The sequence below is a fragment of the Canis lupus genome, chromosome 11 (genome assembly GCF_011100685.1).
Source record: "Canis lupus familiaris isolate Mischka breed German Shepherd chromosome 11, alternate assembly UU_Cfam_GSD_1.0, whole genome shotgun sequence".
Taxonomy (NCBI): Eukaryota; Metazoa; Chordata; class Mammalia; order Carnivora; family Canidae; genus Canis; species Canis lupus.
Genome location: NC_049232.1, coordinates 36,006,633 through 36,032,884, shown reverse-complemented (window position 1 = coordinate 36,032,884; position 26,252 = coordinate 36,006,633). Strand labels below are relative to the sequence as shown.

Sequence of the window (26,252 nt, the reverse complement as noted above, 5' to 3'; positions counted from 1 at the left end):
GCAATTTTCCCCTTAAAAAAAAAATCCTGTTCTTTACCCAAGGAGATTGAAGGCCAATATTTTTAAAGCAAACATAAGGAACATCGCCTTCATATGGGACAAAAGCATTCCTAGTACTGAAAGAACCTGCTCCTTGGTGTGTTTAATTTCAAAAATAACATTTGCAAATTCCTCCAAAACAACACTCTTATCTTGAAGAATTTTAAGAAACCATAAAAATATTGTATTGATATCTTTTATACATATTTCTTTGGCATATCAAAAAAAGTATATAATTTCACTAGTTTTTCCTCTACTATCTGATAAATTCAAAGTGCATCCAAAATGGGGGGAAAAGATACCTTCTTTGCTTAATGAATCACGCACTAACTTCCTGAAATTCGCAGGCTCCGTGGGAAGCCTTACAGTGCTATGTGAACTCTGACACTTTAGGCCAGAAATTAGACACTTCCCTAGGGAGTAATATTCTTTTTTTATCATTTTTGCTTCCTGAGTTCTTATTCTTTATGCTGGCAAAAGATAAAATGCAAACTGGATACTCAATGATACACAGACATCAAAGGACTTCATTTTAAAATGTCTTATTTTTACAAGCTGCATTACCTTGTCTTTTTATGGAATGGTAATATTGTACAATACAATAAATTCACCTGCTTATCTTATGATGTAAATGCTTCTCTGTTAAAAATAAAACATATTTTGTGAAGAAAATGGAAACCTCATAACTTGCTGGGGGAGATATTAAAATGATGTAACAACTTTTGAAAACAGTTTGGCAGCTCCTCAAAAAGTTAAATATGGAGTTACTATATATGACCTAGAAATTCCACTACCTGACCTTCACATATATATATTCAAATCTCATAATAATTATTTACTTAAAAACACTAACTTCATTTTACAAGTCTAGCATGGCAAAAATATTATGTGCCAAAATGGTCTGTGTCTGCATTTACTCGTTTCTAAAGCAGTAAAAATTTAAAAATGCCCTTTGGATGAGCCAAACCTTCAAAAGAACAGAAAAGAACAGAATTCTCCTTATCATTAGACTGAGAATAAAGGTGTCAATATGGCAAGATGCTTTATTTACCAACCATTAAAAGATACTACAACAGATTGATGATAAGTCACCACTATCTCTCAATTCTGACCTGCCTCATGTCTCCTTTCCTTGTGGGTTTTCAGTCCCTGGCAAGAGCACCCCGGGTGCTCCAGTCTCCTCTATAAAAACTTCAAAATTTGACCGCCTCCTCTTCAACATTTATAACACTCTCTTGGGAATTAATTACAGAGTTGTTGTGATAAACCTTACATTAGTTAATTTCTTGTATGTTTATATAATGACCTCCCAACTAAAATTGACAGTTTTTGAGGAAAGAACTAAGTATTACAGTTCTTTGTTAATACCACAGCATGGAACACAGTGCCCTATATATCTGGTATATCATGTATATGTTTGTTACTATTAAATACATTATGTAAAAGTTGTCTTGATACTCTTACCTATTACAACAATTTTGTAATAGAATATACAAAAATTCAGTCTCAGAAAAAAAAGAAGCCTGAGAGAAATAAGAGATAAGGAAACTAGCATCTCTGGATGGCTGACAGTAAATCACTAGTTAGGTATTTCATGCATTATTATGTTTAATTATTAATCAATCAAGAATCATTTGGAAATGCGAGTTCAAGAAATAAGAAACTGAGTTGTCACTAGATCCATTTTCAGGTATTATTTGATATACAAAAGCAGCATATATTTCTAAAAGAAACGCGTTGTAGTGTAATACAAAATGGACTAGAAGATCAGGATGATGATAATGTATTAAAAACAGTACATAATGTTCACTCTGCAATTGCTTTTTTTTAAAGATTTTATTTATTTATTCATAAGAAATACAGAGAGAGGGGCAGAAACATAAGCAGAGGAAGAAGCAGGTTCCCTGGGGGTAGCCTGATATGGGACTTAATCCCAGGACCCCGGGATCACCCTGACCCAAAGGCAGACACTCAACCACTGAGCCACCCAGGCATCCCTCTCACTTTGCAATTTCTTTTTTTTTTTTTTTTTTCACTTTGCAATTTCTAACTGCCAAGTAAAGGGCTGAACATTTTACATCTGTTACCTCTATTCTAACCCCAACTCTAGAACTTTCTCACTACACAAGTGGTACCAGTTCTCTGAACCTTGGTTTTCTCATTTGTGAAACAGAAATGATGCTTAAATGACCTATCTCACATGGTTGTCGTTGGGCTTAAGTAAAAGGAGGCCCGCAAAGTAATAAAAAAAGCATTGAAAAATGTATCAAGCATTGAACATTGTGTAGATTCAATTGATGGCCTTAAAAGAAAAAAAAATAATTTCTAGAGCAATTACTTCAGAAGCAGAAGACTTTCTGCTATTTCATTAGAGGTACCCTTTCATACCAACTCAGAGTCCATCAATGTGTGGTGTGCACAGGATTTGTCAAACTAACTCCCGGTGAATCATTCCAGGCAGGCATGTACACCTATCACCTTCAACAATATAAACAAAGCTGAGCTTGGAATATTTTTGGAATTCAATTAAAAAGAAAAGAAAGTTTTAACATCCAATAACATTAACTCAGATTTCTTGCCAAATGTATTCTTAATACTGTCATACAAGAAAAAAAAATACTGTCATACAAGAGAAATAAAATGCAATATATTATGATGAACCTGAATTTGATTTTTGTTCTCCATTCTGAACTCACTTGATTTTATTAAGATGCCAAATAAACCTAAAGTATTTACAATAAATATTACATCAAGGCTAACCATCCTTCACTGATAGGCAAAAATCTTTATTCTATGGGATGCCTGAGTGGCTCAGCAGTTGAGCGTCTGTCTTCGGCTCAGGGCATGATCCTGGAGTCCTGGGATTGAGTCCCTCATTGGGCTCCCTCCATGGAGCCTGCTTCTCTCTCTGCCTATGTCTATGCCTCTCTCTTTCTGTGACTCTCATGAATAAATAAATAAAATCTTTTAAAAAAAAATCTTTATTCTACTAAGGAAGTTCTGACAGTAGTTCAGTTCTTACGAGCCATTTCTTTACAATAATCAAACATTAAACACAGAGTCCTATAGATAAGTCATTTGTTTTCTGGCAGAAGGCTTCTTGTAATAGATATGTTCATCTAACACCAAATGTCCTCTACAACCTAAAATCCTACGCAACAACTGTGGATTTTGTTCTTCATGGTTTTATCAACATAATTTTTGAAAATATATTAAGTAATATAAAATGAAAATAATACTATTTGCATTGTAGCTTTGGAAGAAAAAAGCCAAAATACAGAATTAATCATAACAAAATTTCCTAAAATAAAATATATACATCCCATAATATGCATAATAGCTATTTACCAACTATAAAACCCAAATGAATTGCTGTGTATTCAATTATACTTTATGAAAATTCAAATATGTATATAAATAATATAGACAATATAACAATATATAAGAATATAATATTTAAAAAATAACATAATATTATTAATGTACTTTTAAGAATATTGAGTTACTTTCAATTTGCATACCCATGGATCAAAGCCTAGCATGTCATATGGTCTTGAGAAAGAAGTCTTCAGTGAGAGCCTCTCTTAAAACATTAGCATTTGTGGTAACTGACTCTCTTAGTTAGGAAAATGAATTACTATGCCATAACACAGATAAGATAGTTTGAAATTAGGAAGTTTGATATACCTCATTTTGTTCTTTTCCCTCAAGACTGCTTTGGCTATTGGGGTCCTTTGTGTTTCCATACAAATTTTAGAATTATTTTTCTTTGGTATTTTGATGGGGAATGCACTGAATCTGTAGATGGCTTCTGGATGGTACAGCCATCTTAACAATATGAAACCTTCCAATCCATGAACACAGAATGTCTTTCCATTAGTTTATGTCTTCACTTTCTTTGAGTAAAGTCTTACAGTTTTCATTGTACAGATCTTTCACTTCCTTGGTAAAATTTATTCCTAACTTTTACTATTTTTGATGCTATTGTGAATGGGATAGTTTTCTTTATTTCTTTTTCCAATGTTTCATGATTTCTGTAAGTTGATTTTGTCCCGCCACTTTACAGAAATTACGGATTAATCCCAACAGTTTTTTGATTGGCTCTTTAAGGTTTTCTATATAGGGGCACCTGGGTGGCTCAGTGGTTGAGCTTGTGCCTTTGGCTCAGGTTGTAATTCCAGAGTTCTGGGATCAAGTCCCACATCAGGCTCCCTGTAGGGAGCCTGCTTCTCTCTCTGCCTATGTCTCGCCTCTCTCTCTGTCTCTCACAAATAAGTAAAATCTTGAAAAAAATAGTTTTCTATATATATAAGATACTATCAGCAAGCCATAGTAATAAAAACAATATTATACTGGCACAAAAATAGACACATAGACCAATGGAACAGAACAGAGAGCCCAGAACTAAATCCTGGTATCTACAATCAACTAATTTCGACAAGAGAGCCAAGAACATGGAATGGGTAAAAGATATTATCTTCAAATGGTGCTGGGAAAACTGGAGGAACACATGCACAACAATTAAATTGGACCCCTAACTCAAACAACTCACAAAAATTAACTCAAGACTTAAACATAGGGGCAGCCCAGGTGGCACAGCGGTTTAGCACTGCCTTCAGCCCAGGGCCTGATCCTGGAGACCCGGGATCGAGTCCCACATCGGGCTCCCTGCAAGGAGCCTGCTTCTCCCTCTGCCTGTGTCTCTGCTTCTCTCTCTGTCTCTCATTAGTAAATATATAAAATCTTAAAAAAAAAAATCTTTAAAAAAAGACTTAAATATAACACCTGATACCAAGAAACTCCTAGAAAATAGTAAAGGAGCTCACTGATACTTAGCAATGATTTTTTGCATATGACACCAAAAGCACAAACAATATAAGCAAAAATTGACAAACAGGACTACATCAAACTCAAAAGCTTCTGCACAGCAAAAGAAACTAACGAAATGAAAAGGCAGCCTACTAAATGGGGAACAATTTTTGCAGATCAATACATTAAATGAAGGGTTAATATCCAAAATATATAAAGAAGTAACACAACTTAATAATGAAAAAGTAATCCCATTTTTTCAAATGGGCAGAAGGACTAAATAGATATTTTTCCAAGGGGACATCAAAATAGCTAACAAGCACATAAGCAGATAGATGCCCAACATCACTAATCATCAGAGAAATGCAAATTAAAACCACACTGAGATATCACCTCACACATGCTGGAGTGGCTATCGAGCAAACAAGAGACAACAGGTGCTAGAGAGAATGTGGGAATGTAAAGTAGTCCAACCACAATGGAAAACAATATGGAGGTCATTCAAAAACTTGAAAAAACACCTACCATACATTCCAGCAGCTCTACGTCTGGGAATATACTCAAAGGAATATTTTCATTTCAAAGAAATGAAAACAGGTATTTGATGAGATATATGCACCCTCATATACAGTACTGCAGCACTATTCACAAGAGCCATGATAGGAAAACAACCAAATGCTTATCAACAGATGAATGGATAAAAAAGATGTGATATATAACACACAATGAAATATTATTCAGCCATGAGAAAGGAGGATATCCTATCATTGCAAAAATACAGACGGACTGTGAGCACATTATGCTAAATGAGATAGGCCAGATAAGGAGAAGTACTTATACATGGAATCTCAAAAGATCAAATATGCTAAAAAACAAAAACAAAACAAACAAATAAACAACAATAGAAAGTGAAACAGTGGTTACTAGGGGATGCGGGATTGAAGTACAGGGATTAAATTGATTAAATTGATGCTGCATAAAGGTACAAACTTGCTATGAGTACTAAAATAGTGATAGAGATTAAATGCACAGTTTACTGAACATAGACAATAATAATATTGCACTGTAAGTATAAAATGTGATAAATATCCTTACAATGGCAACCATATTACAATATATAAATGTATCAAATTAACATGATGTACATCTTAAATTTACAGAATGTTCCAGGTTAAATTTATCCAATAAAAAAAAAGCCTGATAGAAAGTGAAGAAAGTTGGAAAAGTCACACTCCCTAATTTCAAGACTTCCTAAAAACCTACAAAAATCAAATCAGTAGAGTATTAAAAATGACTAGATACATAAATATATGGAACATTATTGAATTGAGAAAGTCAGAAATAGACTTGCACAAATATAGCAAATTGATTTTGACAAAGTACAAAGGCAATTCAACAGAGAAGGACAATCTTTCAATAAATAGTGCTGGATTATTAAACATCCATATGAAAAAAATGGACATCAGCCCATACTTATCTTTACAAAAATTTACTGAAAATGAATCAAAGACCTATTGTAAAACCTAAAACTACAAAACATAGAGAAGAAAATAATAGGAAGAAATCTTGGTGACCTTGCACTAAGCAAAATTCTTCGATACAACACTAAAAGCATAGTACATAAAAGAAAAAAATTGATAAGATGTACTTTATAAAAATGTAAAACATTTGCTCTGCAAAAGTAATTTTAAGTGAATGGGAGAAAATATTTACAAATCACATATCTGACAAATGGCTTCTTTTCAAAATTATATAAACAACTCTCAAAATTCAGTGACAAGGAAACAAGCAGTCCAATTAAAAAGTGGGTAAAAGATATGAACAGATAATTTACCCAAGAATATATACAGATGGCAAATAAGCATATGAAAAAAAACACTCAACATTATTATTCATTAGGGAAAATGGAAATTAAAACCACAATCACTCCTCGCCTACTAGAATATCTAAACAGGAAAGAAAAGATTATGAAACCACATGCTGGCACAAATGCAAAGCCATTAGAACTCCCTTACACTGCTAGTGGGAACTCAAAATGGTACAGCCACTTGGGAAAACAATTTCATAGTTTTTTACCATATAACCATTCATATAATATATAAATATGTACTTACCATATAACCCAGAAATCATACTCCCCTAAGTATTTACCCAAAAGAAGCAAAAACTTATATCACACAACAACCTATTCATGATAGGTTCTTTAGTCATCATCACTAGAAAATAAAAACAACCCAAAAGCCCATGAGCAAGTATAAACAAACAGTGGTACATCATACAAGGGAATATAACTCAGCAATAAAAAGGAATGATATTTGCAACAACATGAATAATTTCCAAGCATATTTTGCTAAGTGGAAAAAAGACCCAAAAAGCTACATACTGTATGATTCCATTTATATGACATCCTAGAAAAGGTAAAACAGTAGGGATACCCAACAAACCTATGGTTCTTGTATATGGTCAGTTGTTTGTTTTTTTGTTTTTCGTTTTTTGTTTTTCACAAAGGGACCAAAGCTATTCAATGAGAAAAGTAGAGTCATGAACAATGGTGTGGGAACAAGAAATACAGGGGAAAAATGAACCTCAGCTTCCATCTAACATTACATATAAAAATTAATTTGAGATGGATTGCTGACCTAATCATAAAAGCTAAAACTTTAAAACTTCTAAAAGAAACAAGAGGAGATTATCTGCACAACCTTCAAGTATAGAAACATTGCTTACCACATAAAAATAAATACTCAAAAAACTTATAGGTTAGACCTCATCAAAATCTTAGTTTGTGATCATCAAAAGAACCATTAAATCATGAAAAGGCAAGTGAAATATTGGAACTTGTAATATACATGTGTAACAAAGGATTTATCACCAGAATATCTAAAGAACTCTTACAAATCAATAATAAAAACACAAATAACCCCAAATTTTTAATGGGCAAACCTCTGAAGAGACACTTCACAAAAGAAGACATATGAATGGCCAATAAGAACCTGAGAAGTACTGAACATCATTAAACGCCAAGAAAATATGAATTAAAACCACAATGAAATACCTTTTTAAAACACTAGTATGGCTAAAATTTGAAAGACTGACAATACCAAATATTGCAGAGGATGAAGAACAATAGAAGCTCTCATATATTGGTGGTAGAAATATAAAAGAACCATTATGGAAAAAACTTTGATACTTTTTTTTTACAAACATACACCTACCCTATGACCTAGCAATTGCATTTTTAACCAAGAGAAATGAAAGCCATATGTCAACAAAATACGTCTACAATAATATTTGTTGCAAATAACCATCAACTCACATTCTATCAAATTATGGTGTAATTACAAAATAGAATACTACTTGAATATAAAAAAAGAATGAATTTCGAACACATACAACAACATGGATGAGTATCAAAAAAATATTTTGATTCGTGCCTCACCTGGAGCACCAAAAAATATATATATATATATTTTGAGTGAACTAAGCCAACTAACAAACATTATGTACTGAATAATTCCATTGAGAGGAAACTGATAGCAAGTGAAAGTAATATGTGAGGAGAGGATCAGAACACTGGTTGCCTATGGAGTGGAAACTGGAAAAGGGCACAGAAGAACTTTCTCAGGTAATGAAATATTTTAAGTTTTAAGTGAGATATGGTTACATGGGTCTTCGCATTTATCAAAACATCAAACTGTACACTTAAGAACTGTTTACTTCACTGTCTGTCAATGCTACCCTCTAAAGAAAATATAATAAATTGTTAGGTCTTTATTTCAGTAGTAGAAAATGCAGACCATATCACATGGTACCCTGCAATACTGAACACATGACTACTTTTAGAGAGTGTATTCAGTCATTCAAATTCATAGAGAAAGGCATAAGCTTTGGGAAAGCATAATGCTATTATGTTAAGCAATCTGAAACTGTTTATTGACAAACAAAAATAATATGGTTTCTTTCTTTTAATTAAACTTGTCAATATGAGTATGAACCAAAATAAGTATGGACCAAATAAAGAGGTTACATACTAAGGTTCCTAAGTATCTTATCTTGGAAATACATGAACTACTACTAAAGTCAACACCAAAAACAGTATACACTATCATTCATTATGCTATTCCTGATCAGTAAGGGATGACAGTTAACAATATAAATTATGATGATAATAATTTGTATAGGAAAAAATATGGTTATGTTACCTACCCATAATTTCTGTTCTCAACTGAATCCAACACAGAAGACATGATATGTCCTACACTCAGTTATTTTGCTACAGGGTCTACAACTATAACTATAGTTCTTAATTTTTATTTATTTATGGTAGTCACAGAGAGAGAGAGAGAGAGAGAGAGAGAGGCAGAGACATAGGCAGAGGGAGAAGCAGGTTCCATGCACCGGGAGCCTGATGTGGGATTCGATCCTGGGTCTCCAGGATCGCGCCCTGGGCCAAAGGCAGGCGCCAAACCGCTGCGCCACCCAGGGATCCCTATAACTATAGTTCTTATATAATGTTAGGAGGTATAACAAATTTCAACCCAAGATGAATTAAAATGATGGTTCACATTCGAACCCCTACAAATGGGATAAACTGGATAAAAGATTATCACATTTTACCAAATCTCTTAACCTTTTATTTTAAAAATAAATAAGGGAAATACAATTTTAGCATCTAATTGATCAGTACAGTCTAGGATGTTTTAACCAAAAATCTATCTGCTTCCCAACTTAAGTATAAGATAATTCTTAATACATACACAGGCACATGCATGCACACACACACATCCATTTGTGAGTACGTGTATGTGTTCGATGATCACATGTATGTATGCCTAACAAATTCTATGTGGTCCTCAAAAAGTTCTAAACAGATTGGCATTGGTACTAACAGAAAATACTCGAAAGAGGGAAAGACTGAGCTCGCTATTTTTTAAAGCTCTTTGCAGAAGCAGTGTACCTGTGCCCTCTTCTGTACCTCCAAGAGGAGCTCAGAGTACTGCAGTTCCAATTCCTTCTTCTGTTTGTGCCAACAGCTCTCTTGGGCTTTGATCTGCTCGGCCACTTTGTTAAAGGTGTCTTCCTGGGTCTGCTGAAGTTCTTTCATTGTATCAGACTTGTTTTTGCAGATATACTCCAGGTGACTTATCTAAGTGAGGATATGCAACAGAGAATGAGATTTGCTCACAAAACATTTCTTTGTATCACCACCCCAAACACCATCCAAAATCTTCTGCTATGCTTGATTCCTAAAGTTCACATACAAATCTTAAGTTAAAATGAAAACAAAAATTAAGAAACAAATCAGTAAAACAAAAAAAAAAAAAAAGAAACACATCAGTAGGACAAATTATCATATTTTAGGTGAAAATGTATCATATTTATGTATGTGTGTTTAGAGGACAAATCAATTTTTCTCTCTCTAATAAAGTTACTCATTCTATAATCAACTTCACTGAGAAAATTAAGAAGAATATTCTTACTTCTAGAACCGAAGCTCTAGCTGTTCACATATCTCAATGGGAAACAAAATATTTCAATGAGATTTGCAAATCTACCAACATCTTACATATAATAAAACAGCATGTTAAAATCATTTTTTATTTCACATTTAAAACACTAGAAAGAAAATCATCATCTAATGTATACTATGTATACTACAATCAATAACTGTTCTGAAACTATGAAAAACTATTAAAACATAATACCATTTCAGAGGGCTCAAACATGTACTCATTTTCATTATCAGTCATTTTCAAGCCCATTATGCACACATTCGCAATCATGAACGGCATCTGTGCTTCTCACAATTTATTACCTCATTTCCTTGATCTTACTTCTCAGGGCTTAAGGTTGTGCTTGCCAATCGAACCAAGGTAACATGTTCTCACTCTAAAATTGGGCCAAGATGCTGTTTCATTAGTTCAACAGATTGGAGGAAAAAAAAACTTAGGTAACAGGTTTTTTCCTCATGTCTCATAAGAGCAAATGCCATGGCAACCAAGATCTGGAAACTGGACCACATATTACAGTTCTGACCAGTTCGATAGACCTAGGATGAGAATCAGTATCTTTAACGGTGGAATACAATGGTCTGCTCAGTTGTTTTAATTTTCCGTAACCAAAAGAAGGGTTTTTGGTTTTGTTTTTTTTATTTTGAAAGACTGAATTCCTGGGCTGGTGAATGGTAAAGTGTTCCTATAAGTCATTTCTGTTTTCACCATGTATACTTCATACACGCTACAGCACTGAATGTGTTTTGTAATGCATGGTTTGCTACAATTCAAGAAATAGCATAAACATAATTTTAAATTTTTAAGTTCTTTTAAAGTAACACCTCGTTATTTCCTGGGCAAAAATTCTGAGATCGTGTTTTTGAATAACTGTATCTTGTTTCTGTTTTATGCTAACATAAAGAGTTGGTTTATTCATGTAAATGACTAAGTTCTTTGAATTGCTTCATCAGTAAGATTAATTTATTTTCTTTTAATTAGGTCCCTGTGGCTAATACTGGCTAGCGGTATTAGCATGTCCTGCACAGAGTGTGGAGCTCAGAGACTTCACACACACTTCAGTCACATTTATGTGCCTACAGCAATGGCATCAAACTGAGCTGTAGACAAGCCATAATTAATGGTATTGAATTATTAACATACAAATTCTTTTTGAAATAAGATGAGTGTCAGCCCCTCTTAATGATACTGTGATGTGGACAAATGTCACTGAATCTAATAGAGGTATCTGGTGCCTGAGGACAGTTACCTTCTCATTAGCCCTGGTGAGGTCTGCGATCAGGGCATCAACATTCTCCTGCAGGACGGTACAAAGCTCAGTCCAAGAGAATTTATCCAGCATGCCTTCTGGTTGTTTCATGAGCACACAGCCTGCTATCAAGTGCTGATACAAGGTATGAAGAAAGGTTAGCTTCTCCTGTTAGGAAAAAAAGAAATTAATTTCAGTATATCAACACTGTAAGAAGTAAAACACATGCTACGCGTGAGGAAGAATTTGTTTCAAAAACTTGGAAAGGAATTAAAATACCCAAGTCTTGAAATACTGTCATTTTGGGTGACTTTTTTTTACATTCAAAACTAAGCATCAAGCAAAAACTTGGAATTGCTTAAACTTGGTATTCAAAACCAAAATTTGTAGTCTAGAAGCTAGAAGACCAGGGTTCTGACCCCAGCTCTGCTACTGCTGAGGATGTGACCTAAGTGCCTGCTCAGGCATCACCTTTCTCATCAGCTCTGACATGATGTATCTGGACTAATTGTTTCTAAGCCCTTTTGACTAGGTGCCAGTACAGTAGTAATTCTATAATTTCACATTTATATTCACCAAAACAGATGTTATTTAAGTCAGAAAACCAATACAGAGAGAAGAGTGTTATTCAACCCCATTAAAGACAAAGTTACACCAATATCTGTGCTTTACATGTACACAATTACTCAGCTTTCTTCCTCCTCCAGAGATTCCAGTTTGCTTACCACTTATAGGAAATCTATCCCTAGCCCCTTAGGCAAAGCAGACAGTGATATGAAAGATATGGAAGAGGGGCTCATTTGTTTTCCCTGAAAGTTCATATAGTATTTGGCACATTGGGCATTTATAGGTGTTTAAATATTACAAAATAACAGCCAAAAGAAATGGACACAGCCACCTAAGACATATTTTAGAAACTGTCCAATTAGAAATATGTAATAAAAAGTTCTTTAAAAGTATATTGTCATTGTGGTAACTAAACCATCCACTGTTTAACAATCCAGAAACATTCTGTCATAGAATTCAGTAAAGAGCTGATCCCATCTTGAGCACACAGTTTATTTACTAAAGTGCCAAATGGCTCTCTTTATAAGGTGTTTCATCTATAAAATGCCAAAGAGTGGAACTCAAGATGAGGTCAGTGTAAAGCTGCGAAAGGATATTTTATCTAGATAAAATAAGTTCCTTTAAGTTTTTTTTAATAGATCAGCAAGAAAACTCTTAAAAGGAGAAAATTTGAGAGGGGAAAAAATAGAAATGCTAATCTTCTACATAAGACAAACTGTATACAGCATTTGTAAAGGTTGTGTAATTATAAATAATTGTAATTATAAATTGTGAAATTTTTCATATATATTATTATTCATCTATATATACATCAAAATGTGTATCTCTAGTTCTCTCTGTATGCCACCTGTTTTCCAAATATAACATGTTAAAACCAAAAAATTGTAATATGCAGTTATAACCACAAACTTGAATGAGGGTATCAGAAGAATCTTCATAAATATGTTATGCCTTTTTCTTTTTTAAGCAATTAAGGATGTCTTTTGCATTTTCAATGGGTTGAGATGTTCAAAAATCTTATTAAATATAACTAACTAAATGTAATATTCAGGCACTAAAAGTCTTCACCCTCTACATTTTGCCAAATGATCAAGTTCATCCTAAGGATAATTCATTGTGTCGCCATTATGTCCTTTTTGCTTGGGCTGTGATAAACCATGCATGATAATCATCCATTTGGCATGAAAAGAGAATCTCAAGATCCAAAATCAATTCACACATGTTGAACCCAACCACAATGCTGTAGACATGCTGACTTTACAATACAGGCAGGCTTCTAGTTTCCTTCACTTTAATCATTATCTGATGTGTAGAACAATTCCAGCCCCTTCATGTGGACACAATTTAAATCCCAGACTGTAAGAAGAGTGGAAAGAATGTTTCCTTTTTACTCTCTTGGCATTCATGTTCATATTTGTTGGAGTAATGAACTCAATATGCAGGACAACTCAGATAAACCAGTTCCACACTAGCTAAACTAGCTCTATATCCCACAGGCAAGAGAATATATACTATAACAATTCCATTCATATAGGCTCATACGGAATATAAAAGTTTCATCATAATATTTTAAGAAAATAATAATAATATTTTAAGAACTCACTAATAAATAAAAATGAATAGGCAACTCTCAAGAGCATCTAAATCAAGTTTCAATATTGTGGGGCTTGTCTCTTCCTAAATGTTGGTTAATACCCTACAGTTATAAGAGTAAGGAGACTGTCCATTAAAGCTGATATTATTCCTGTTTTGCAAATAAGGAAACTGAGATGTGGGGAGACTAAGTTATGTGGCTTGTCCAGAATTACAGTCTGTAAACAGAAGTACCGTGAGCCAAGTCTAGTTCCTCCTGATTATAAAAACCGTAAAAACCAAATACTAAACTACTAAATACTAAGCTACTCAACTACTGAAATAAAAAAAAATAATTTTGTCACTGGCAAATAGGCAAAATTTGAAAGGACTGTTAGGAACCTAAGTGCTTGGGACATGATGTTCGAGAGAGGGGTTAAACTTCATTACTTCTCTCCAGAATAGGATAACATGAATGTAACGGAGTGACCAATTCTGTGCCTGGTGTGAATATTTCAAAAGAGTCAGTTCAGGACAATTTTTTGAATTAAACCAAACCAGAGTAAAAACAGCCACTTGATGTATGTATATTTAGAAAACTGAGATTAGTGAAGTCCCTTCCTGCTGGGCATTGCATCTCCAGTAATACCTCGGTATCCTTATGGAAAGCCTGGGCAAGCTTCTGCAGTTCACTCTCCGACTGGGCTGCTCGAGTCTTTTCCTTCTCCCAGCAGTGCAGCACATTTTGTAGTTCCACTTTCAAAGTGCTTACAAGAGCCTCTCTGTCTGCACATTTAGTGCGTAAATGACTTAACTCTTTACTGACATCAGCCAGTTTATCCTGAAGGTCCTGCCAGAGATACAAAACAAGATTTGCATGAAGGCCAGCCAGTAAAGGGGTCAAGGATGCAAACACAAAATATAGAGTGAAGACCTCCCAAAGCTTTACTATAGAAGAATCAAAGGGCAAGCATTTGACTATAGTGTTCAACATTACGGTATTTTATTGAATGTGTTTTCTAAGTGTACTATTTTCACTCAAAAGTTAGAAAAAACCATTAGGTTTTAACACTGAATCATAAAATGTTCATAAGATAGCTAAATTCCAAAAAGCTCTTTGAAAAGGAGTTTTCCTTTTAATTCATTATTTTAAAAAGATAGCTTGGTAACTCAAAAAATTTTCATAACATGTAAATGACATTTTTAAATGAAATCTTTTACATTTAATATAAGAACATTTACTCCCCAATGACATCCAAATACTGATAGAAATCTCAAGTGTGTGACATAAAATTCCAAACTCTTTATTCTCCAACCTTATTAACAAATTCTACTGAAGTCTGTCCATGACAAGCTCAACACGAACCAACACAAAAATTTCCAACTCTGAGACTCGCCTCAGTATAATCTTGCAAAGATGTAGTACACAAAACCAGGGCAAAATATAAAATAAACTCTTGTCTTGGACCTTAGCCAGGTGCAGTCTCAGCCCATTACTAGGCATGATGCTCTAAAAACAATTGCTCCACCCTAAAATGAAGAAAACCGACTCCAAATACTGATGTGCTTATGTAAATTATGTCAAATATGTATCTGAGGCTGGGCATTAAATCTTAAATCATTTTTTGAATCTACAGTATTATAACTAAATCTGGGAAATACATCTTTCCTTTAACCAAAATAATTTCCAACCAAGATTTTTTTAATGAAAAATACATTCTTGTTACTTCAATCAATAAAAAATAATAATCAAAATTGTATCCAAATGTACTTAAAAAAATACGAAGACACATTTTCATATATCTCTACTTTAAAGTATTCCCTAGATAATCATATTTGTTTCTTAATACAATAGGAAAAAGTTATTCCAAGTCATAATACCTTTATATTTTTAGTGTGAGATTCTATCTTCTGTTTGGTAGAATCAAGTTCGTTTGATGCCTTGTCCTTAGCATCATTCACGCTGTTTAGCTGATGAAAGAAAACGTAAATTAATTTTTTTTATGTTTTGAGGGTAACTCAAAAGCTAATCTTTAAATGTTTTTTATGCAATTACTTAAAAGCCAATTATCCAATAGTGATTAAGAGTCCTAAAAAATTATCTCTTTTGGTTAACTAAGTCATTTCTGTCACGAATTCACATAGCTAAAAAGAAAAAGCATTTGAGCTTAAAATGTCAGCAATGTTACTGTGTTTCTACTAGATGGCTGGATAAAGGATTTCATTCTTACTGTAAACAAATACAACTTTATTCTTAAAATCCTACTGGACCAAAATGCCAAAAGCCGGGGCATCTATAAGGAAAGAGAAAAAGCACAGAGCAGAAGACTGTTCTTTCTCTACATCATGAGGGTATTCACTGGTCTCTCACTCCATATGACAACTTCAGGGTCGGTCACATGCAGTCCTACTGGGAAGGCTTGTGGCAGGTCATCAGTTGGTCCTGCTCCGCTTGTGATTTATTTTCTTTGACAGTTCATTCTTCTTTCTGTCAGACTGCTCTTTTTGCTTTCTTTGCAGCCACCCCCTTGGTCTCCCCACTGCTGTCTCTGGCACTGATTCACAACAAAGCACATTACTAAGCCAAAGCCTGCTGAGTCGACTTTTCAACTGTGCTAAGGATCATGTGACATTCATCCTCCCAAATAACAATTCGCTGTGGGTAATATGTTCCTAGTTACCCTGCAGCTTCCAGACCTAGGCCTCAGAAGAGTTTCATAAACTACTCACAATACAGGTTGCCTCGTCTCACTAGGAAAGACTTAGCAATATTCGTTCTTTATAGAAATTTAGTTATTTCAGTGGTCATGTTCTTTTTGCCTTTAGAACAATTTACAGAGAGCCTTCAGAAGACTCACTTTTCCTTCTTTGTTGACCTTGGTAAAGTATAATAAACCTCTCCTGAAATGTGAAATATAATGATTTCATGGCCTTGTATTATTTGAAAGAAACAAACAAGAGGATAAACACTAAATTCCATGCTATGTGGCTTGTCTTTGGTTTAAACAATCTATTTGTTGCTTTGCTAACTAATTGTATTTAATGTAATTATTTCATACTCTGGTTTGACAAGATGCAACTAATCAAACTCTTCAATTTTTAAAGCATAAATTCATAAAATATTTTAATACCCAAGGAAATAATCAACCCACACATTAAATAATACAAAGGAGATGAAAAATAGAAGCATGAGTCTTTTTAATCAGCAAACTCAAAACTACCAGGCTACATCAAAGAGATATTTGTTTTTGAAAACTTCTAACAACAGTCCTTTAGAGAATGAAAACTAACCTCTTTGTTTTGGGAAGACTTCCATAATTTGTAGAAATTTTAACCTAAAGTAGTAACAAAACCTAAATTTGCACTACCTCTTCCTAATTTCATAAAAATACATTAGCATTTAAATATAATACATATTAACTTAGATGTCTTATACAGTTTTTATTAAATTAAAATAGATAAATTTTGAAGACCAAGAGAGTCTTTGTAACTTTGAAAATAATAGTATGACTTTAGCGTTACAAAAACCTAAGTGAGACAGGACTTTAGGCCACACTTAAAGAAAGAACAGTGACAGACAATTTATTCATTTTGTATCTGTGAAGCTGTCAATTCAACATTCCCAATCTTTCTGACCTTTGTAACAAGCAAGGAAACGTACTGCTGCAGGCCGAAGGCTATAAGTGTGGAGCCAAACAGTGCAAGTGTTACCTCATTAGATGCATCTTCCAGCTTGTTCTGGTAATCTGTCAAGGTACGCCTCAAAGTCTCAAGGACAACAGAGAAGCTAGGAGGTTTATCTTTGTCCTTGTGGATGCCTAGAGAAAAATGTAAGATGAAAATATATCCCAAAGTCACAAAGAGACAAAAGCTAAGCAAACAGTAACAGAGATATTACAATTAGATAGAGCTGAAAAGATATTATGAAACATTGAGTAGAGTCTTATTCTCCAAAGTATACTGCTGTATAGCCAAGTATGAACAGCCTCTCTAAACAAGTGATCAAATTAAGTTCATAATGTATCAAGTTCAAATTTATGGCTACTCCATAACTTACCAAGACCCATACTATATAGTTAGTAGTGAGCTCTTTTTTTTCCCTATCTCCTAAATAACTGAAGTATTTGTACACACCTGTTATCCAACAATTAAATGAACAGACTATCTACTAACACTGTTTTGGGAAATTACATACACTTAACTTTGGTCCTTGTGTTTCTGATCAGTCAGGCCTATTTTGCTTAAAAAATAATTTCTGAACCCAAAAGCACATAATTTTCTGTTATGCTTGGAAATACTTTCACTCCTTAAAATTCTCAAGTTACAATTTGAAATAAATAATAAAAATGCTATTATCTACATAGGCCGACATCATGTTTCAATTAAAATCCTTAAAACTGATACTTACTATAAAAATATGAGTATTTCCATATTATGCCCTCAAACTATTTTAATTTAGTTGGGCCATAAGTTAGTTGAGCTAATCAAGGTCACATGGTCAAATATAGTTCAAAAGATCAATCCAAAATAATCAAAAGTCTAGTTTTAAAAACCACTTTAAATTGATGGTTCACTGTACTTCTCTTTTACTGTTAAAAAACAAGTAGCAAATGTTAAAATATTCTATTAAAAATATTTCTCTTTTCCTATTATAATTTCACCCCAGCATAGTTTACAATCTATTTCAATAGACAAGAAACATATTTTTAACAAGGATGATTTCAATAAGCATTCATAATATGGTTTTTTTCATTATATATGTTTTGTTATTCATTGACTCACTCATTCATATACTTTACTGAACTCCTACTATGTACTAATCCAAGCCATTAGGTACACAAAGGTGAATAAGATGGTGTACTCTCTGTCCTCAGGGAACTAACAGGCTAAAAGAAAAAGTAAAGGGGGGAACCTGGGTAGCTCAGTCAGTTGGGTGTCCAACTCTTGATTTTGGCTCAGGTCATGATCTTTGGGTCCTGGGAACGAGCCTCACATCAGGCTCTGCACTCAGCATGAAGTCTGCTTGTCCCTCTCCCTCTGCTCCTACCCCCCTACCATGTGCACATGCTCTCCTTCTCTCTTCTCTAAAATAATAAAATCTTAAAAAAAAAAAAAAAAAAAAAAAAAACAGGAGAAAAGATAGTAAACAAATAATTACTTGAGATTATTTATCCATTCTTCATGTATTCAACTGCTAGAACTTTCAGAGGATGGAAAAGAAGGCAATAATAAAAGAAAGCAGAATAAAGAAAGGAAGTCAAGAGGGGAGGAAGGAAAAATTTGGGTTAATGGTAGACTAACTTTATCTCAGAGTACTGGTGATATTTAGACAAATGTTACTAATAAATTTATTACATTCATCCGGATTTAATTTAAACACTATCTGAAGTATAAGTACACCTTAGATTTTTCTTAAACAGAAAAAAGAATATTTAACTTAAAAACCAGAAGTAGGGGCAGCCTGGGTGGCTCAACGGTTTAGCGCTGCCTTCAGCCCAGGGCGTGATCCTGGAGACCCAGGATCGAGTCCCGCATCGGGCTCCCTGCATGGAGCCTGCTTCTCCCTCTGCCTGTGTCTCTGCCTCTCTCTCTCTCTCTGTGTCTCTCATGAATAAATAAATAAAATCTTTAAAACACACACACACACACACACACTAGATGGGATGAGCACTGGGTGTTATTCTATATGTTGGCAAATTGAACACCAATAAAAAATAAATGTATAAAAAAAAAAAAAACATTGCTCTGAGCCATGATAACGGAGGAGATAGTACTCTTTGTAATTATTATGAGTTAGAAAGACAAGTCATTAAAAATTTTATTAAAGGTATTACCAAATACATTTTTTAGAAATTGCTCTTGCACAATATAAAAAAATGTAATGTATAATTCTTTTCTTTTGCTACTACACAAGTAGGCCATGAATAAATCAGCCAAGGACACTCGGGAAATCTGCTAGCTTTTACAATAAGGGAGAAAACTTCCTCTTAGAAATTCAGAATAGGGGCAGCCCCGGTGGCGCAGTTTAGCGCCGCCTGCAGCCCAGGGTGTGATCCTGGAGACCGGGGATTGAGTCCCACATCAGGCTCCCTGCGTGGTGCCTGCTTCTCCCTCTGCCTGTGTCTCTGCCTCTCTCTCTAGCTGCGTCTCTATGAATAAATAAATAAAATCTTTAAAAAAAAAAAGAAATTCAGAAGAATAAAACCATTTTAATATGAGTGTTGAGAGGTAGGGGGACAAAATGCCCTGTCCTTACTGACCCATATATATTCTTATATTCTACATAAAATAAAGTCTCTTTGCTTGAAAATGTTTATAAAATAAAATTCAGTTGAAATACAAAGTATGCTTTAAGTCTTATCCACAGCCATTATAAAAAGAAATTGTTTCTAGTCCTGTATTTACATGGCAAAATGCTTAAAAAGAGAAGGTCACTAGGACTCAAGACCTTATTGATAATTTGAGTTAGCCTAATAATATTCTAACCACTAAATATTACAAGAAACAATAAACTACTAAAGATATCAAAGAAAGCTCTAAAAATTGATAGATGAAGAGTAATAAAATAACTTGAAAAGTGGTCGTATGTGGCTTTTCAAAGGTCAAAGTCCAAATGAAGAATAGAATGTGTTAGAACACTTTACACTTCAAATATCAATTCAAGGGCAGCCCGGGTGGCTCGGCGGTTTAGCGCCACCTTCAGCACAGGGCCAGATCCTGGAGACCTGGGATTGAGTCCCGCGTCGGGCTCCCTGCATGGAGCCTGCTTCTCCCTCTGTCTGTGTCTCTGCCTCTCTCTCTCTCTGGTCTTTCATGAATAAATAAATAAAATCTTTAAAAAAAAACAAACAAACAAACAAATACCAACTCAAAACCTTCCAACTTTTTCTATACATATATGTCTCAGTACTTGGATGCCAGCCTATACTTTCATATCACCACTAGCTGTTTCAATCTCTCTCACTCACCTTTAACAATAAATAGTACATTTCAAGGTCTACCTTGACAAATCTTTTCTCGTTTTTGTTTTTGAGAATTTTCACATTTTTAAAAAGATTTTATTTATTTATTTGAGAGAAAAAGCAAGCAAGAGTGGGGAGTGGGGAGAGGGAGAAGCAGGCTCCCCACTGAGCAGGGAGCCCGATGTGGGGCTTCATCTCAGGACCCTCAAGATCATGACCTGAGGCGAAGGCAGACGCTCAACTGACTGAGCCACCCAGGTGCCCGGAGAATTTTCACATTTTATTTCGTATTACTACCAGACATCGTAACACTTATATTAAATATAAAAATATAGGTGTGTATATTCATATCATAATCAGGAAATATTTTATTATTCATAGTGATATTCTTCTTTTCTGGTATGTATTACATGATTTTATTTTTCAGACAATTTAAGCATGATTATCTTTCGTGATTTAAAGCAAATTACCTGAATCTGATTCTGATTAACAATTCTACTAAGGTTGTGGTATAATTATCTGACTAAAAAGGCCAACCTCAGCTGGCAGTGCTTCTGACCACAGAAGGTTTTTAGGGAAGAATGCATATTACATCCTGTTTGGGACTAATCAATCTCTTGTTAAGGGCATATCTTTCATGGTCTCATGGTAGATTAGAAACTACTAGCCTAATATAAAGCACCCAATTTCTATGTTTCTTAGATATACACTTAACTAAAATGATTTCTTAAAGGCAAGTCTGTTTTTTTTTTTTTTTGAATGAGTAGCCCACAGCAGAAAGGGGGACAAAAGACATGGTCCAAGCCCTTTATTTAAATATTTTCTTTTAAACAAGCTCAAAAACTAAATATTTTTATATGGCCCAAATAAAATATTTTTATATGGTTTACCAAATAAACCACTGTTTCTCAAGCTGGTGTTACTACCTCAGTAACCTATAGTTCCACAGCAGAAACAGTAAATTGTAATGAATAAAGTCTATCTCTTCAAGTTTCTCAAATATTCTTACCCACTTCAGTCTCCTGCAAGACACCAAAAGGGGATAATTATTAAGAGATAATGATGACAACAGAAAATAAAAGACTGAGTTTTTTAAGAACCCATATGCATATATATGTGTGGGCGTATATATGTATGTATACGTACATATAGAACATGAGTCATGTTCAACCTCAGAACAGGAAAAAAAAAAACCTGTTGTTTAATGTGAATTTTTAATTGCATAGTAAAACAAAGAAGATAACATTCAAAGGGGTTTTATCTTCACCTAAGAAAATCTAAACATTTAACGCACTGGTGACCAAGAAAACTCCTTTTTCACCCAAAAGCATTAAATATAAACATTTTGTTGGCAATTATGCTTTTCAAACTGAGACTACATTCTGTACATTAATTTGTTTTACTTACTGAGATCATAAACAAACATCTCCTTATCTTGTAAATACAGATACCCATTCAGGAGTTTTTAAGGAAAATGCCTTCTAACTTTTCTAACACATGGAGAGTATTTATTACGTGAACCTTGCTCACCCTAACTATGTCTCCAATTTTGGAAAAGCCAAAAAAACACTTTCTTTACCAATGTTGAGAAATGTATTGGTGAGGGGAGCCCCAGCAACCTTGATGAGCTAGCTCTGTGTAGCTTGATACACTCTGTGTGGTAGAAAGGCCGTGGATAACAGCTATCAAGCTAGGTTCCCTGAAGTCAATGAAGACAATGGAAACTGGGTGACTTAACTTCCAGAAACAAAATGGCCATGGTTTTCATAATGGAATCAAAGCAGTAAACAAAATGGTTTTACCCACAGAGATTGCTGGTGTTGACTAACTGATCATGGTGTTCATAGGACTAAAATAGATAGATATTCTACCTAAAAATTATCTGATTTGTATAAGTAGAAAAGCTCTAGGTTTAATTACCAGAGGTAGGACTTAAATCAACACAGCAAAGAGTCTTAGCTCTCAATCAATTATCAGACTTGGGCTAGTTCACAGGTCTAGTATCTCTTGATAAAGAGGAGGAGTCCCTACTATACTGCCAGAAGACCATCTTGTAAACCTTCCTCTTCACCTTCCTCAAAGAAACATACAACCACTTACCAAGGTGACTATGCACTAGGGGTTAATCACTGGGCTAACTGGACACTGGATCTGAACTAACACTAACTCCTAGAAAACTCACATGCTATTGTGGTTCACTAGCTTGCAGAGGTCAGGAGATTGACTGAGTTTGGGCCCAGTAGGTACATGAACCCATCTTATTTCCCTGGTCTGGAGTGTAGAGCTAAGAAAAGACAAATGCAGAAACTGGCACCATTTCCATATTGGTTACCTGACCCCTGGAATGGAGGATTTACAGAGGAAAACCAAATAGAAAAAAGTGGAAGTCAGTAGAACTTTTACCTACCAAAATAGCAAGTCAAAAGTAATGTCATCTTCCTGGAGAGATTGCAGAGATCAGTACCACTGTTAAAAACTTAAAAGATACAGGGATGGTGATTCCAAACCTATCAATATTCAGCTTATCTATCTGGCTTGTACAGGATACAGGTGAATCTCAGGGAATGACAGTGAATTACTGTAAGCACAAGTACATGTGATTCCAACTGCAGCTGCAGTTAAAGATGTAGTTTCATTGTTGAAGCAGGTCAATACATTTCCCAGCAATTGGAATAAAGCTATTTCCTCCATCCTTTTAGTAAAAACTACCAAAACAGTTGCTTTCAGCTGTAAGGGCCAGCAATATACCTTCACAGCTTTACCTCAGAGCTGTAACAACTCCAGCATAATCTAGTCTACAGAAATCTTGACCAAGTTTTCATTCCAAAAGACATCACATGTTCTACTTAGCTCTCTTCCAAGTTGATGACAGCATTCTGACTGCTCAAGTTCAGGCAGGTCAAATTTGGCAGGTCTTTATAGAATCATAAATGTTTCGGATACTGGAACAAAGCAAGTCATCCTCTACAAATAACTATTCTCCTCTTGAGAGCCAAGCTTTACACTTGCTACTAGTCTTCAGCAGATAATACATTCATGGCCACCAACTTACCATGCAACTTGAATTGCCCGTCATAAAATCATTATTGTCTGATCCACCAACCCATAAATTTGGGCATGCCCAAGAGCACTCTATCACCAAATAAAAATGGTCTATACAAAACTGGATCCAAGCAAATCCTGAAGGCACAATTAAGTTGCATGAACGAATAGTCCAGATTCTAATAGGCCCTCTGCCTGTTACACTGTTTTCCCTCTTAATCTACAACCTGAATCCATAGAAGGTTTCTTAAGACCTGTTGACTAATGGGGGGAAAAATGGGTTAGTATAGATGGTTCTGTATATGCTGACACTAATTAGAAGTAGATAGTTCCGGGATCCTTGGGTGGCGCAGCGGTTTGGCGCCTGCCTTTAGCCCAAGGTGCGATCCTGGAGACCCGGGATCGAATCCCACGTCAGGCTCCTGGTGCATGGAGCCTGCTTCCCCCTCTGCCTATGTCTCTGCCTCTTTCTCTCTCTATGACTATCATAAATAAATAAATATTTAAAAAAAAATAGAAGTAGATAGTTCCAGCACTACAACCCCACTCAAGGGTGGCCCTGAAGGACAGTGATGAAGTGAAATCCTCCTAGTAGTCAGAACAAGTAATAGATCTGCCTGTCATTTCACCTGGAATGAGGAATGACCAAAAGTACAAATTTACATCAATGTGTGGGTAGGAGGTAACAATTTAACTAAAATGGTCAGGGTCTCAAAAAGAACACAATTGGAAAATTGGTAACAAGGTGATATGGACAAGAATATCTGCACAGACCTTTCCAAATGGGCACTATGCCCAGACCAATAGTCAAAAAGGATCTTAATAATCAGGAGGACAAGATGAGACATTCTGTGGCTATTAGCTAGCATCTCTTCCCAACCACCTTTATCTTTATCACCTTTGTTTTCTTTACAACAAAGGGGTCATGGTAGCAAGGATGGAGGCAATACATGGGCTCAGCAAGGTAATACATGGACTTCCATTCTCCAAGACTGATAGGATCATAACCCCTGTCATATGCAAAACCTATCAACAGCAAAAACATTGAACCCATAATATGACACCATCTCTAGGTATTAGCCAGCTACCTGGTGGCAAATTGATTATACTAAGTCACTTCCATCATGGAAGGAGCAATGCTTCATTCTTAACTAAGGTAGACCAACTCTGGGTAAGGTTTTCCTTCCCTAACCATAATATTTCTGCTGAAATCACCATCACTTACAAGACACCTTATTCACAATTATATATTCCACATAGCATTGCTTCTAACCAGGGAACTTAATCTATGGCAAATAAAATATGGAAATTGACTCATTTTCATAGAATTCACTGGTCTTACTATGTTTCCCACCACTCTGAAGTAGCTGGAATACAGAATAATTGAATGACCTTCTGAAGATTCATTGCACTGGCTAGATGGCAACATTTTGTGGGACAAAGATAATACCATCCAGGATATACACTGTGAGTCAGCAATCAATATGTGGTATGTTTCTCCCATAGGCAGGATTCACAGTCCTAGAATCAAATGGTGGAAATGGAAGTGGCTCATCTCATTATTATACCTAATGATCCACTAGTGATGTTTCCCATCCCAGAAACTATAGTTTCTATTGGCCTAAGTCTTGATTCTCAAGGGAGAAATGCTTCCATCGTAAGATACAGCAAAGTTCTATTAAAATGGAATCTGAGAATATCACCTAGTCGATTCTGGGCTGCTCAAACCAGGAAATCAAAGAGCAAAGAAGGCTCTTGCTGTACAGGACAACTGGCCTTGATTATCAAGTGAAAATTGCAGTATGTCTAGAGCATGTCTAGAATACAGGACATCCCACAAGACATGTATTAGTACAATAATTCCTGTGATAAAAGTTCATAGACCAGGGGTACTTCAGTCAGAGCACATGACTCTTGATATTGGGGTTATGAGTTTAAGCCCCCATCTCTATGTTGGGTATAGAGATTATTTAAAAATAAAATCTTAAAAAAGATTAAGGTTTAAAAATAAGATCTTAAAGAAGATTAAGTTGGGTATACCCATCTATGCTGGGTATAGAGATTATTTAAATATAAAATCTTTAAAAAAAAAGTTAATACACCAGTAACTTCACTTCTGGGCATATGTCTAAAAGAATTGAAAGAAAAGTCTTGAAGAGATATTTCCATGTTTATAGGAGGACTGTTCATAATAGCCAAAAGGCAAAAAATAATAAAAATAATAATAAAAAATAGCCAAAAGGCAGAAATGATCCAAAGGTCCATCAACAGACAAGCAAAACGTAAATATTGTTCAGCCTCAAAAACGAAGGATTACTGTGACATGCTATATATCACATGGATGAAACTTGAGGCAATCACAAAAAGACTAATACTATATGATTCCACTATATGAGGTATCTAAAGCAGTCAAATTCATACACAGAAGGTAGAATGGTGGTTATCACAGGCTAAGAGTAAGGGGGATAAGGGATACGATGGTTAGTTTTATGCATAAATTTG

The 26,252-nt window shown here is 34.8% G+C and overlaps 1 protein-coding gene across 10 annotated transcripts in view; it reads right to left on the bottom strand.

The window, feature by feature from the left end:
* CCDC171 (coiled-coil domain containing 171) overlaps nucleotides 1–26,252 on the bottom strand; it is a 322,833-nt gene that overhangs the window by 179,410 nt on the left and 117,171 nt on the right. For 9 of the 10 annotated variants that reach the window (XM_038552441.1, XM_038552440.1, XM_038552446.1 and 6 more), the window contains 5 exons: nucleotides 17,458–17,564; nucleotides 15,628–15,717; nucleotides 14,396–14,596; nucleotides 11,608–11,775; nucleotides 9,806–9,994 (listed from right to left, as the gene is read on the bottom strand). In XM_038552441.1, coding sequence (XP_038408369.1) covers nucleotides 9,806–9,994; nucleotides 11,608–11,775; nucleotides 14,396–14,596; nucleotides 15,628–15,717; nucleotides 17,458–17,564 — 755 coding nt within the window. The remainder of the gene's footprint in view (nucleotides 1–9,805; nucleotides 9,995–11,607; nucleotides 11,776–14,395; nucleotides 14,597–15,627; nucleotides 15,718–17,457; nucleotides 17,565–26,252) is intronic. The other variant, XM_038552443.1, reaches the window with a different exon arrangement.